Raw genomic sequence first — 13218 nt, 5'->3', positions numbered from 1 at the left:
GTCGGATGACAAGTGGTGAGTCATAATGTGGGCTGGTGAATAATCTTGATTTAAACATACTCATACACCCACACTCCCCCACACACACACATACACACGCTGACCTGTGTTCTAAATGTGAGAGATGTGTCTTATGTAAAGCTATCAGGAGATTGTAAAGCTGCAGCCTCAGGAATTTGCTTCATTTACGTCAGTTCAAACAGAAAGAGGTGAAACGGTGAATACGGTCAGAAAAACAAACAGCAACATTCAGTAACAGTTTTAATGCTGAATATAATGATGGCATGCACTATTGTTATGTAAAGGTTAAGTGTGTTATTTTCTTTGACATTACAATATTTCTCTTACCCCAGTAATATTATGCAGAGACGACTAGGACCTGTGAAGGCTGACTTTGAGAAGACTGTAAACACTGTGGCTCTGTGGCATTTTGAAAGCATTTCTTAGATTGATTGAGGGTTCTCACATGTCAACATTTGGCTTAACCAATGGGCCTAGGCAGGATAGAATTTAAAAAATAAATAAAAAGTTGATTAACTTTGATAATTTTTTTTTTTGCAAATGTTGCTATTGCTGCCGAAATTCTACAGTGCACCTTTAAATGTTAGAATCATAAGTTTATACCAGACAATAAAGCTTATTAAAAAATAAAATACTAGAAAATAAATAAAATATGATTCAGTTTATTCTTCTTTTCTGTCCGTTGGTGGCTAGTGAGACTTTGTGGAATGTCCCAACAGAACATCTACCAGTCTTTCCCTAAAGCATTTTTTCCAAACACTAATCAGTTCAGGAATCAAAATCTAACATTATCTACAAGGCCAAGCATATTTAAATGACAGGCATGTCCCACATTCAAGGGCAATCACTAATTATAATGATGAAAATAATAGAAGAACAGATGACTGATTGGTAAAAAAAAAAGAAAAAAAAAACACAGTTAATGGAGAAAAGGACAATGGATAATAGCTTAGTGCTGGAGGTTTTTTCAGTTGCCGCAACCCTCATTTTAGATAAAATAACCACCTGCTGCTCTGCTGCTGTGGGAATGGAAAACACATATGACAGAAATTAGCATTTTCTTTCAGGTAAATGCATATGCGTTTGTGTATCGGTGCATTTGTACACTGTATGGTCTCTGAATATGAATTAAAACATTGTTATAGTAACACAAAAATGACTTTGTATCTTTCAGAAACATAAAACTGTTCATTTCCATATAACAAATTAATTCATTTACAAATACAGTCATGTCAAGTTAATCCACATTCAAAAGATTAAATTAAAAGATTACTAAATATATACAATGCAGAGACCAATTGTAGTAAGATTACCATATATACATGCTGGACGAAGACAAGCTACAGTTGTATAATCTACATCTGTTAGTCCAAACTACTGTACACCTATTTCTGTTGGGCTAAGTCGTTCACACAAAAAAAAAAAAAAAAAGAAGAAGAAGAATCATTGCTTCAGCTCAACTGTTGCATATACTGACTTGAACATGCACACGCATACACACACACACGCACACACACACACACACACGCGCGCGCACACACACACAACATGCCTCTCGCTGCAGTGGGTGAGTGCAGGGGCCCATCAAATCAGTTCTGCTCATTCATCCATCCATCTTTCTCTTTATTCCATCTCCTTCCTCTCCTTTTCTGTCTCTCTAATTCTCCCATTAGCCTTTTTCTATCTGCTTGTTATACAGGTCGAGTTCATGAGTAGATTGATAAAACTAAATGTGGCAAAGAAAAAAAAAATAAAGCAAGTCTAGTCTCTCTCTCTGTTTTTTTCTCTAATTCTCTATATGCACAGGATGCCCACATCAGCAAAGAAAGAAAGAAAGAAAGAAAGAAAGAAAGAAAGAAAGAAAGAAAGAAAGAAAGAAAGAAAGAAAGAAAGAGACAAAAAGTATAGTGCCAGAAGATGAACAACATTCATTCAATAACACATACATGTCTTCACTTGCTCCTGCCCTTTCCATTGCTGCGTTCATTTGGAACACTTGAAAGGCAATCAAGGAGGCCCTGACTCCTGAGGATATCGATTGAGCACAGGCCCACATGTGTCTGTGTAATGTGATCTGTGTCCCTAACTCTCATGGGACCATTTTTGTATGTGTGCGGACAGAGAGTACTTCAGGTCTTAAAGGGAAAGTACACCTAAAAAAATTACAATTTAATGTGGTTATCAGCTACTCCTTCTAATAAAAGTTATATAAAAGTGGTTTGTACTCTTGCACTACATAAAAAGATCTCACTAAACTAAAATGTTTTACAGTCTAAATACACCTTAGGAGAACCTTTATAAGATTTATTGAACTTTTTATTTAGTTCTTCAATAAACCATCTATGTGGTGGTGCTTTAAAGGGATAGTTCACCCAAAAATGACATTTCTGTCATTAATTACTCATCATCATGACTCATTAATTAATGAATTATATAATTATAATTTCTGGGTGAAGTATTGCTATAAAGTACCCAGAAACCAATACACTGGACCTGAAGAAAAAACAAAAAGCATAACCAAAAAATTTAACATTTGTAATAATAATAATAATAATAATAATAATAATAATAATAACTTTAAAAAAGTAAATCAGTATACCAGCTTTATCCACTGTTAAAATAAAAGTCCATCCTTCGTTACTTACCAGCTGAAGTAAAAAAAAAAAAAAAAAAAAAAAAAAAGGCAAATATATTGGTCATCCACTATTACAACCCTAAAGCATGTTCCCAACCTTTTTGACTTGAAGGTACCCCATCCCGTCCAACATAATTGTAAAAGTCCCCTTATATAATTTAATATTACTAGAACTATAACAATTATATGTTAAATAAAATATATTATTTACTGAAACTGGAAGTGTTAAAATAAGTCAGTTGATTAACTACAATGAAAACAATAATTCTGGTATTTTAATTTAACTTATGTAAGTTTGTTTGTATTTTGGAATGTTTTAATATATTTATAATATTAATGTGACTTATTAACAATTTTATAAAAATTACATATGTATTAATTTTAAGTTTTTTTCTGCAGCCTCCACACTAAACAGTATAAAAATATTTATTGATCAGAAGATCTAGTTGCTACAATTAACCACAGAATAAGTTTTATTCTGTTTGTATGAGTGCAGGAATGTTCGCCTCAGTGTGACTACCCCTGAGAGCTGTGCCTGTGCCTGTCCTTTGTTTTGCTTGTGTGCCAGTCAATCAGTCAATTCTTTTTCTCCATCATTCTTTTGATCTGCTCTTGAACCTCTCCACCTCCACATTCATCAAGCCCATAGGCCTTTCTTTCAGTTACACTAATTGCAATCATTTCCACACAATGAACAAATAACGCCATTTATCTCTCTTTTGCATCCTTGCCTCGCTGCCACCCCACCCCCACATTCCCTCCATCCTTCTAATAATCAGCCAATCAACATCCGCTGAAACTTGACCACTCCATCAAACCGAGAACTGCTCAAGGAGGCAGTTCACATGCATTACACGCACATCAAGACAAAAAACATCATAACACTCACACACATAAACAGAAATGCAAGAACATAACACATAATACAGCAAACCGATTTGTATGCTGCTTAACTGAAGCCTGAAAGGACAGAAGCCTCAAGGACACATAAACATAATCCAAATATTATCTTAATTAAAGTAAATAAATTAAAGCTCTCAAGCGCACACACACACACACACACACGTTAATCACACATGATTGACCTTTCTACTGCACTGCTTTGAATATCTCTGTGACCTTTAACTATATTCATAACTAGAAGAAAAATATCCATAACTATATATAGAAAAATATGTGCTTACATTGTGAGGACCAAATGTTCCCAGATGGACAGTAAAACCAGAAATCACCTTCACTGTATGCAGCAGCCAATGGGCCCAAGAGGAAATGACTTAATAAACATACTAAATGAAGTTTTAATGAAAATGTAAACATGCAGAAAGGTTTCTATGTAAGTTAAGGGACAGAAAAACAATATATTGTCTCAGTATAAAACAACAGAAGTCCATATGCCATGATAGAAAGACAAATGTGTGTGTAGGTGTGTGTATGTCCTGTTGCAGCCATAAAATGTTCATTAATTTAATAAACGATGTTCAAAATCAGTTTAAATCAAATGTAATTTAGCTCCCTGCACGAGTGCCTCGCTGTGTGTGTGTGTGTGTGTGTGTGCCGTAATTGTGGGCATATGGCTTGGCAAAGTTTTCTGAGTCCACAACACTGAGATTTGCTAACAGGATGAATACTAATGATGCTGGTGACATCATTGTTATGATACTTGAAATCTGAATTGTGATTGGCGTTCTTTTCTTTATGTCTAACCATCTACAGAGCTCAGTCAGGGTAGTGATATATTTGCCATCTCCCCCGACTTAGGTCTATAGATAGCCTTACACTATAAAGACAGTGACACGTACACAGTTGACAGAAAGGATGCAGGATGCATGCTAATATATGCAGAGACAAAGCCTAAAACCTAGACTTAAAAAAAAAAAAAAAAAAAAAAACCTTAACACTATTCTAATGCTGCACTGATAGTTTCTTCAGTGTATAGACCTAAAAAAGAGTGGTGAGACATTTCCAAATGCTGAGCTGGATGTGACAATCACAGACACCTGTCAGTGGTGCCAAAATCTCTGAAGATGTTCATATATGTATCCATATACAGTCAGGCCGACCCTGTCCCAAATGCTGCTCTTGTGTCCCTCCTCTAAGTAATGCTGGACAGACTGTTAGGTAGTAGTCTGCATCAGTGCAGGCTCAGCACAAGTGAGCATTGAGGGTACATAGCGGCCATGAAAGGGAATCAGATCCTTAAGGTCTCATAAAACTTCACAGACACAGGCCAATGCAAGACTGCAAATACACATCAAGTGCCCCATTTGGGACAGGGCCATTGTGTTTAAGGGTTTCATGCAGAAGCATTAAGTCTAGTCCACATTACGGCTTATTCTGGCTAAGATTCACAGACTAAAAATGGAAGAGACTATAAATCGACCAAGCAGTTCACTTTTTGTTACATTAAGAAATCTAAAACCAGATACAATATCATTCGAGAAAGTCTGCACCATTCAAGTCTCTCATTAAAATTTTATTTATTCCTTTGATCTCTAGAGAAAAACATACAAAAATAATTTGAAATACATTTATTTCATACTAAGGATACTGCAAATGTAAATAAAGCTGAATTTATATATATATATATAAAGCTGAATTTTGACTGTCCATTATTTCCAACTTCATTGTAATATGATGATGTGGTGCTTCAGAAGCACTTATTATTATTATCAGAGTTGAAAAGAGTTGTGTTGCTTAATATTTTTCTGGAAACCATGATTTTTTTTTTTTTTTTAAGCAATATTATTGTATATGTATGAACTTTATTAAGTACAAATTTAATGTTAAAATCAAATTGATCAAAATGCAACTGCCAAAAAGAGAGAGAGAATTTAAAAAATCAGCATGATAGAATTGGCGCAAAGATGTTATAAATATTAATAGAGGCTGTAAAGAGGGGTGACATATTGTCAGCAGGAAAGATGGCAGCAGCGTGCTTACTATCAGCGTCAGTGCTAAGATCTCAGCATTATTCACTGTCACTCTGACCACACGCACAAGACATCTGTCATTGCCTTGGTGTTTGTACATGTTTCTGTGTGACTGCGTTAGATGTGTTTGGAAGATCGTGTGAGTGCATGTGTGCGCTTCGCCCATCATTCCGACATTAACTAGACAGAGGCTGCAGTGAACTCTAAACGTGCCCTGCCTGATAATGGAAACAGTTCCTGCTCTTTCACACCCTCTTTCCCCGCTCCAATAAAAATGAAACAGAAAGAGGGGGAAAAAATGATGCAGAAGGTGACATGACTCCACCCACCCCTGCTTTTGCCATCTCACCAAAATTCATCATCACTCCCATACCAATTCCTCTCTCTCTCTCTCTCTTTCCACTAGTCCGCTTTGATGAGAATCGACAGCTTATCACAGAGGAGAATTCTATTACCTCTTCACATGTACACACTTACACACACTCGCGGTGTTTAAATTGTGTCAAAGCTCTTGGGGGGGTCCCCCTAACCAGACGCCCACCCTCCCACTCTGTGTGGTGGTCAGTTCACAGCAGTGACAGAAATTAATCTTTTCAAACAAGTTTAAAATTATTTTCTCCCTTTATGTACATTTTTGCCTATAATCAATGAAACTGTCCATACCCTGTATGATAGATGAATCTTTTTCTTACATCGCACGTACATCTGCACTTTGTTGCATATGCTGAGGGAATTCATGAGTTTCAGTCTGAACAAAACTCTGGGGTCTCAGCAATGACTGATCTGAACGCCTCTGATTTTTAAGCTCAACAGAATCGTGTGTGATTAATAATAATGAGCAATGCTGTAATATATAATGTACAATTTAATAAAGCAATCTAAACGTAATTTTAAATATTATAGTTTTATTGAACAAAGACGCCCCAAGTATATTTTGGGGGGAGTTGGGGGGAGGGTCTCTTAAATATTTAAAGTAGATTTGTATACTGTAACTATTTGTCTGATGTTTATTTACGTGCTGTGATATAGCCTAATGTAGATATCTGGGTAACTCAGTTATGGATTTTATTGCACGATGCTATTATTCCTTCAGTTAACACCACTAAGTTCACGAAGTTCAGCATCACCTGCATGACTCATGAGTTCTCTAGAAGCAACCCTGTAGCGGTCCATTTTAATTCACTGGCATTGCATACTAAATTATTTTCAATTGTGATAAAATCGGACTGGTGCATGATTGAAAGTGACAGTTGACTCCCTTCCAAACACTGGTCTTTCAAATCTACAGCTTTGAGCATGTGTGTCTTTCATCTCTGGTGTTTTTGTCCTCTGTGGCACGAGTGCACTAAGGGCTGCTTTTTTGTGTGAAGTAGTACTTATCTTAGCAGAAAGTGAAGAGAGGATACTGTCCAAGTAGGCTGGCAATAGAAACACAAGTGCTGTTGGGAGGGCGGTTGTCCTGGTCCTCCCATAAGCATTTTTTTTTTTTTTTTTTTTACATTTAACATTTTAATAATATTTCACAGTATTTAAGTTTTATTCTGTTTTTGATCCAACAACAGAGCCTTGGTAAGCATAAAATACTTCTTAAAAAACATATAAAATCATACTGACCCCAAACTAAAACTTTTTACACTTTTACTGTTTTACTGTGTAAAATGGTTTTTACAAACACAATCCAAAGTGCAACTTTTCTAAATAACACTGAATATGCTACTCCTACTCACAAACAGAAACAAATGTTGAGTACTGTCCTGTAATTGTGCCATTTTGAAGATTTTGGAAAGATCTTTTTGCTGTTTAACTGAAATATATCCATTTTATTACCACCTTCATACACACACAAGCTGCCAGCATAATCTGTCAAGACTTTATATAGACTGTTATATCAACATGACAATTACATTTTGTCAGGATTGCTTGCTGTCAGTCAGAGGTCAAATCTATCTATCTATCTATCTATCTATCTATCTATCTATCTATCTATCTATCTATCTATCTATCTATATATCTATCTATCTATCTATCTATCTATCTATCTATCTATCTATCTATCTATATATATATATATATATATATATATATATATATATATATATATATATATACATAATTCTATAAAACTGTTTCCTATCCATGATATCAGAATGAATGACTTTATTAATTTGGTACGAGATGGATTCTTTCTATTCATTCATGGAGATTGTGCAGTTAGCTGACTGCAGTGAAGTGAATGCCACACCAGTCTCAGCCCTGCATACTGCCACCCTGCCAAGATCTGCATCAAAACACACACACACACACACACACTCGCGCACACGCCCACACACAGGGCTCACACACACACATAGATGACATCAACAAACCTGGTTAGTATGATGTGCTCCTTGCTTACTTCAGCATTGTGTCTAGTTTTATATACAGTACATAATGCAAGCGTATGTTTTATTCCTGTCAGCTGCCTTCTTTCATAAACTATAAAGAGAGATGCTACTTTAATATTTACTAATCTTTATAAAATAAGAACAAATGCAAACTCACAGACACACACACACACACACACACACATGTTTGTTTTTGTGAAAAGTGGGGACATCCCATAGGCGTAATGGTTTTTATAATGTAGAAACTGTATATTCTATCGCCCTTCACCAACCCTACCCCTAACCCTAACCCTCACAGGAAACTTTGTGCATTTTTACTTTCTCAAAAAAATCCTCATTCTGTATGATTTATAAGCGTTTTGAAAAATGGGGACATGGGTTATGACCTCATAAGTCACCCTCTCCTTGTAATACCTGTGTCATACCCATGTCATTATACACAGTTGTGTCCTGATATGTCACAAAAACATGCCCACACACACACACACACACATTAAGTATTCTCCTATAAAAATGATTTGCAGACAGTGTATGCAGTGAGTGCACAGAAAGGTTGATAATCAATAGTGCAGTGTTTAACTTTGGGCTCTCTCAATCAATACAGAGCTCTGAACAAGAACTAAATATACCATTCTGCCCAGAATCAGAGAGAGAGAGAGAGAGAGAGAAAGAGTCAGGCATAAGAAAGGAAAGTTAGCAATATTGCAAATTTAATCTGAAACAAACATAATCAATAAGCAATCGGAAAAATAATAAACTGTATATCCACATTATAGGAATTTTATAGTATTTTGTCTTTTGAGCTTTTGAAAGATAGTGTGTGGATTCCAGTATATATATATATATATATATATATATATATATATATATATATATATATATATATATATATATATATATATATATATTAGGGGTGTAACGATACGCGTATTCGTATTGAACCGTTCGGTACGACGCTTTCGGTTCGGTACGCGGTACGCATTATGTATACCGAACGGTTCGTTGGAGTAATTAATTATATTTGAAAAAAAAAAAAAAGAGAGAGAAAGAAATATAATGATATGCGTTCAACAAGGTAGCCCAATAACCCAAACAACGTAACAGGCAACGCCCCTGACACTCCCGAAGAAGAAAAAAACACCATCTTATATGTTTATGTTAGGCTACTCAGCAGGCGCTCGCTCACTCAGTACGCGTTGAAGGCTCGTTGCAAAATAGCCAATGCGTTTAACAGACTAGAAATGAGAAGATCCTCCAATAACCAACAGGTCTGGTGTTTGGGTGCACTTTGGATTCCCTTTAAGCTATAATGGTGATGGCAAGAGAGTGGTGGATAAATAAACAACGGTATGTCGCATCTGCAACATGACAGAGTACACCAGCGGGATTAAAAAAAAAAAAAAAAAAAAAACAGCGGGAAAATCTGGGATATATGCGTCAGTACTATCTGGGAAAAGACGAAAAAAAGGAGAAACATGCACGCAGCAAACTATCCCTGCAGCATTTAGACACTATAGCTTACAGGGAATCCAACCCAAACACCAGACCTGTTGGTTATTTTAGGATCTTATATTTCTGGTCTGTTAAATGCATTAGACATTTTGCAACGAGCCTTCAGCGCGTGCTGAGTGAGCGAGCGCCTTAGGGGCCGTTCACATATCGTGCCTAAAAACGCATGGAAAACGCTAAGCGCGTCTTTCTCCTCCTTTCCAAAGCGCTCGGGCAGAAGCGCTCATGAGGCGTCTGTCTTTGCTAAGCAACAATGACGTGCTCTCTCCATGAGACGCGGAAATTTCAGCGAAGGATAAATGGATTTGCAGCTCTAAAAATGAATTTATTTCAAAATTGCAATCCATATTCAACTATGATCAGCTGTTCCTTCATCTTGGCTGAGCTCTCAACGTTGTTACGGGAAAGGATGAAGCTGATTGGTTAGTTCTTGACACATGACCCGCGGTGCGCTTGCGGCATTCTGAAAAGTTGAGATGTTTTTACATTTTGCTGTATCTAAAACGTATCGAACCGAACCGAACCGAACCGAACCGAACCGTGACATCAGTGTATCGTATCGAACCGAACCGTGAATTTTGTGAACCGTTACACCCCTAAATATATATATATATATTCCAGTATATATAGTATAGTACCAAACATAATGTGCATCCCTAAACAAAAGAATGTGTGCTCTCAAACACCCATATATGCTTGTTGAACCTTTCTGATTTTAAAACTAATAAAAGGCCTAGGCATACAGTATTCCTTTCAGTGTATCTCATTCAACAAAATAAAAAAATTAACTAAAATTTGTGCACACAGTGAGTTCTTCACAATAGTCCATGCCAAAAACTGTCAGCTGACACAGAAAAGACATCCCAACAGAGTCAAAGCCCCTTCTTTTCATGTCTCATTAGCATGTAATACATATGGAAATGGAAGGATAGAGAGAAAGACAGACAAAAACAGCAGTGAAAAAAAGTATCTGGAGGAGAGAGAGAGAGAGAGAGAGCGAAAGTCATGCTTTCCACACTTAAGTAACACAGTCCATAGTTATCTACAGTAATGGCAGGTCCTCAATCAGCACACAGCTAATTCACTGTGATGCAAAAATGGCCCACTATTTCTCTTTCCCTCCCTCCATTCATTATTTCATCTGTCTGCCACATGATTTCTGGGCATTTCTTCTCTCTGCTTCCTGCTTGTTTGACTTTCTGCACACAGACTTTGTTTCCTCAATATTGCAAGGAAACCTCTTGTGATAAACCAAACAAATATCATGATCATTGAGGACAAACCAAAAAGGCAATGTTTCCAAATCATAAAATGCTCCAGACACTTGAGCTGTACAAGCGCTGGTATTGAGTTAAAAGGAACGTGATTAATTTATTCATTCAGCTGAGAAAATAAATGTCGCACACCACAAATCAGATGACGCATTTTCACTTCTAAAATCTCTTCTAAATTATGAGCTTTCTCTCTCTCTCTTTTGTGAATTGATATTCATTGTATCTGTATTTGAGGTGATATTTTTTATAAGGTCAAGATAGAATCTGCTGACTTTGCATTTTCTATGTTTTGTGGAAAATCTGCAGAAATTTGTGAAATATTTGGAAAAATGTAGGAAAACTAAGTCTTATTAGTGGCATTTTAACTTCAAAAGTGCTTCAGTACTGCTCTTCACAACTTTCATTGTTAACAGAAATGATTTAAAGTAAGCACATGAGGCAGAAGCCGGCTAATTTCCCCACAAATCGAATCAGACATCTCTGAAATTAAAACATTATTGTAGGCTTACTGGTAGGGCAAGAACACTGATTTGACTTAATAATTCATTTGCTGTGGACTTTTGCAGACACAGATTCCATTTGGGACTGTTCAATAATACTGCTAAAGAAATTACAGAAAAAAAATGCTAAGCTAATGCTAATATGGGTTTCTGTTAGAGGCCAATACTCATGTTTAGCCGTTATTTATTCAACTATGTTGGAACTGAGTCTCTCACTCTCTCTCTCTATTTTTCTTTCAGTCATCATTCTCAGTATTTATGCATTAGTAACATTGTGCAGAGATTCCTCTGGGAGACAGTCAAATGGTCTTACACCCCTCTATGGCATAGGAAGTAGTGGGGAAACATGACAGCATTATACCTTACCTCAGATGGTAGCCTTCCCAAAGCCCAAAAGTCCTTCAAAAAGTCTTGAATTTACACTGCGGAGCAAACAGCATTGGGGGGAAAAAAGGATACAGCCGTACTCCTCCAGAACGAGTGCCAATGGCAAGGATCTTTTGCACCGGGTCAAATGCCAGAGCTGTGGGCTGATAGGGAAATCCATGACGCACCGTCTACAGAGAAAGGAAAACACAGAAAACGTGAAAAAAAAAGAAAGAAAAGAAAACATGCTGTGCTACATTAAGAACAAAGTACTCTAGGCAACTTTAGTCATTCATTCCCACATAATAGTGACACAGCCTACGGCCTGCCTGCACCCCCTGCTACTCTCCTGAGAACTGCTCACATGAAACAGTACTTCAGCATCTGCTGCTCACTGTGCAGCCACCCGCTCCTTCCCATCTCCTACAAGATATATTCTGCAATATTATATTGGTTTGGCATAAAAATTGGCTGTTCAAAAGTTTGAGGTCAGTAGGATTTTTTTTATGTTTTTGAAAGAAGCCTCCCATGCTTTCCAAGACTGCATTAAAAATGATAAAATACATTTGAATTATTTTTAAAGTAACTGCTGTCTATTTTAATATACTTTTAAATGTGATTAATTCCTGTGATGACAAAGCTGAATTTTCAGAAGCCATTATCCCAGTATTAAATTTCACATGATCCTTCAGAAATCATTAATTTATGTTAATTTGCTGCTCGAGGAAAAGCCTGTTTATTACAGAGTTACAGCCATTTATTAATGTATAAAATAATATAAGACAGAAATTACAAGTATTTTCTTCTCAAACTTAAGGAATTGATTTCAGATTTTTATGCAACATTTTTATTAATTACTTACATGATACACACGATGATAATTTGCAAGTTGCGCATTACCATGTTTAAGGTAAGGGGGAAACCTTATGCATCCAATTTTACTCATCAAAAAATGTCAGCATTTCTTACCAAAGGCTAATTTTTACAAATGTCAAGCCAAAACCAAAGTTCAAACTTGATCAGTCTGGCTTCAATGATGGATCCTGGCATAAGATATATATAAGCAACAGTACTGAAAGTGTCCCACATCTCACAAGTGTTTCCACATTCTGTTCATTTCAAACAATTCTTTCCAATCAGCTTCCTATGCTATACCTTCCATACTTTTACTGCTCTCTGCGTGCAAAAAAAAGTATCTTCTCCTATTAAAGTCTGACATTATGTTGATAGCACCATAAAGTAAAGATCAAATTAAGTCAGTAAAATAAAAAATAAAAATAAAAAGATTATGCCCTGCTACTTACAGTAGTTTACTTAACGCAAAATCACTTGGGATTTGAACCATTTCAATCACATAATCATATATCATCAAAGATGATGATGACACCAGATCACTTTATTGAGTCACTAAATCATATGGCACTTCACGCTGCTGCCATGCTGACAACACTCCACTTTCCATCTCATTTCCTTTTCCATGTGTCCATGTCTACAATTTCAGCAAAGATCTCAGCATGCCCTTCTGGCACCTCGCTGACCACTCAAGCTCAACTTCATCAAAACCAAGCTCCCCTACCCCCCCAGCCAACACTCCCCCAC

General features: G+C 36.5%; 2 protein-coding genes across 11 annotated transcripts in view; one reads left to right on the top strand and one right to left on the bottom strand.

Moving 5' to 3' along the window:
• LOC127965215 (uncharacterized) overlaps positions 1-13218 on the top strand; it is a 231803-nt gene that overhangs the window by 39881 nt on the left and 178704 nt on the right. The gene's annotated exons all lie outside the window — the stretch shown is intronic.
• The window catches only part of stxbp5l (syntaxin binding protein 5L), a 137337-nt gene that overhangs the window by 105474 nt on the left and 18645 nt on the right, over positions 1-13218 (bottom strand). For all 10 annotated transcript variants that reach the window (XM_052565874.1, XM_052565879.1, XM_052565876.1 and 7 more), the window contains exon 2: positions 11713-11810. In XM_052565874.1, coding sequence (XP_052421834.1) covers positions 11713-11810 — 98 coding nt within the window. The remainder of the gene's footprint in view (positions 1-11712; positions 11811-13218) is intronic.

The sequence above is a fragment of the Carassius gibelio genome, chromosome B9, assembly GCF_023724105.1.
Source record: "Carassius gibelio isolate Cgi1373 ecotype wild population from Czech Republic chromosome B9, carGib1.2-hapl.c, whole genome shotgun sequence".
Lineage (NCBI taxonomy): Eukaryota > Metazoa > Chordata > Actinopteri > Cypriniformes > Cyprinidae > Carassius > Carassius gibelio.
The sequence above is the reverse complement of the archived record's forward strand: the minus strand, read 5'-3'. Positions and strand labels throughout refer to the sequence as shown.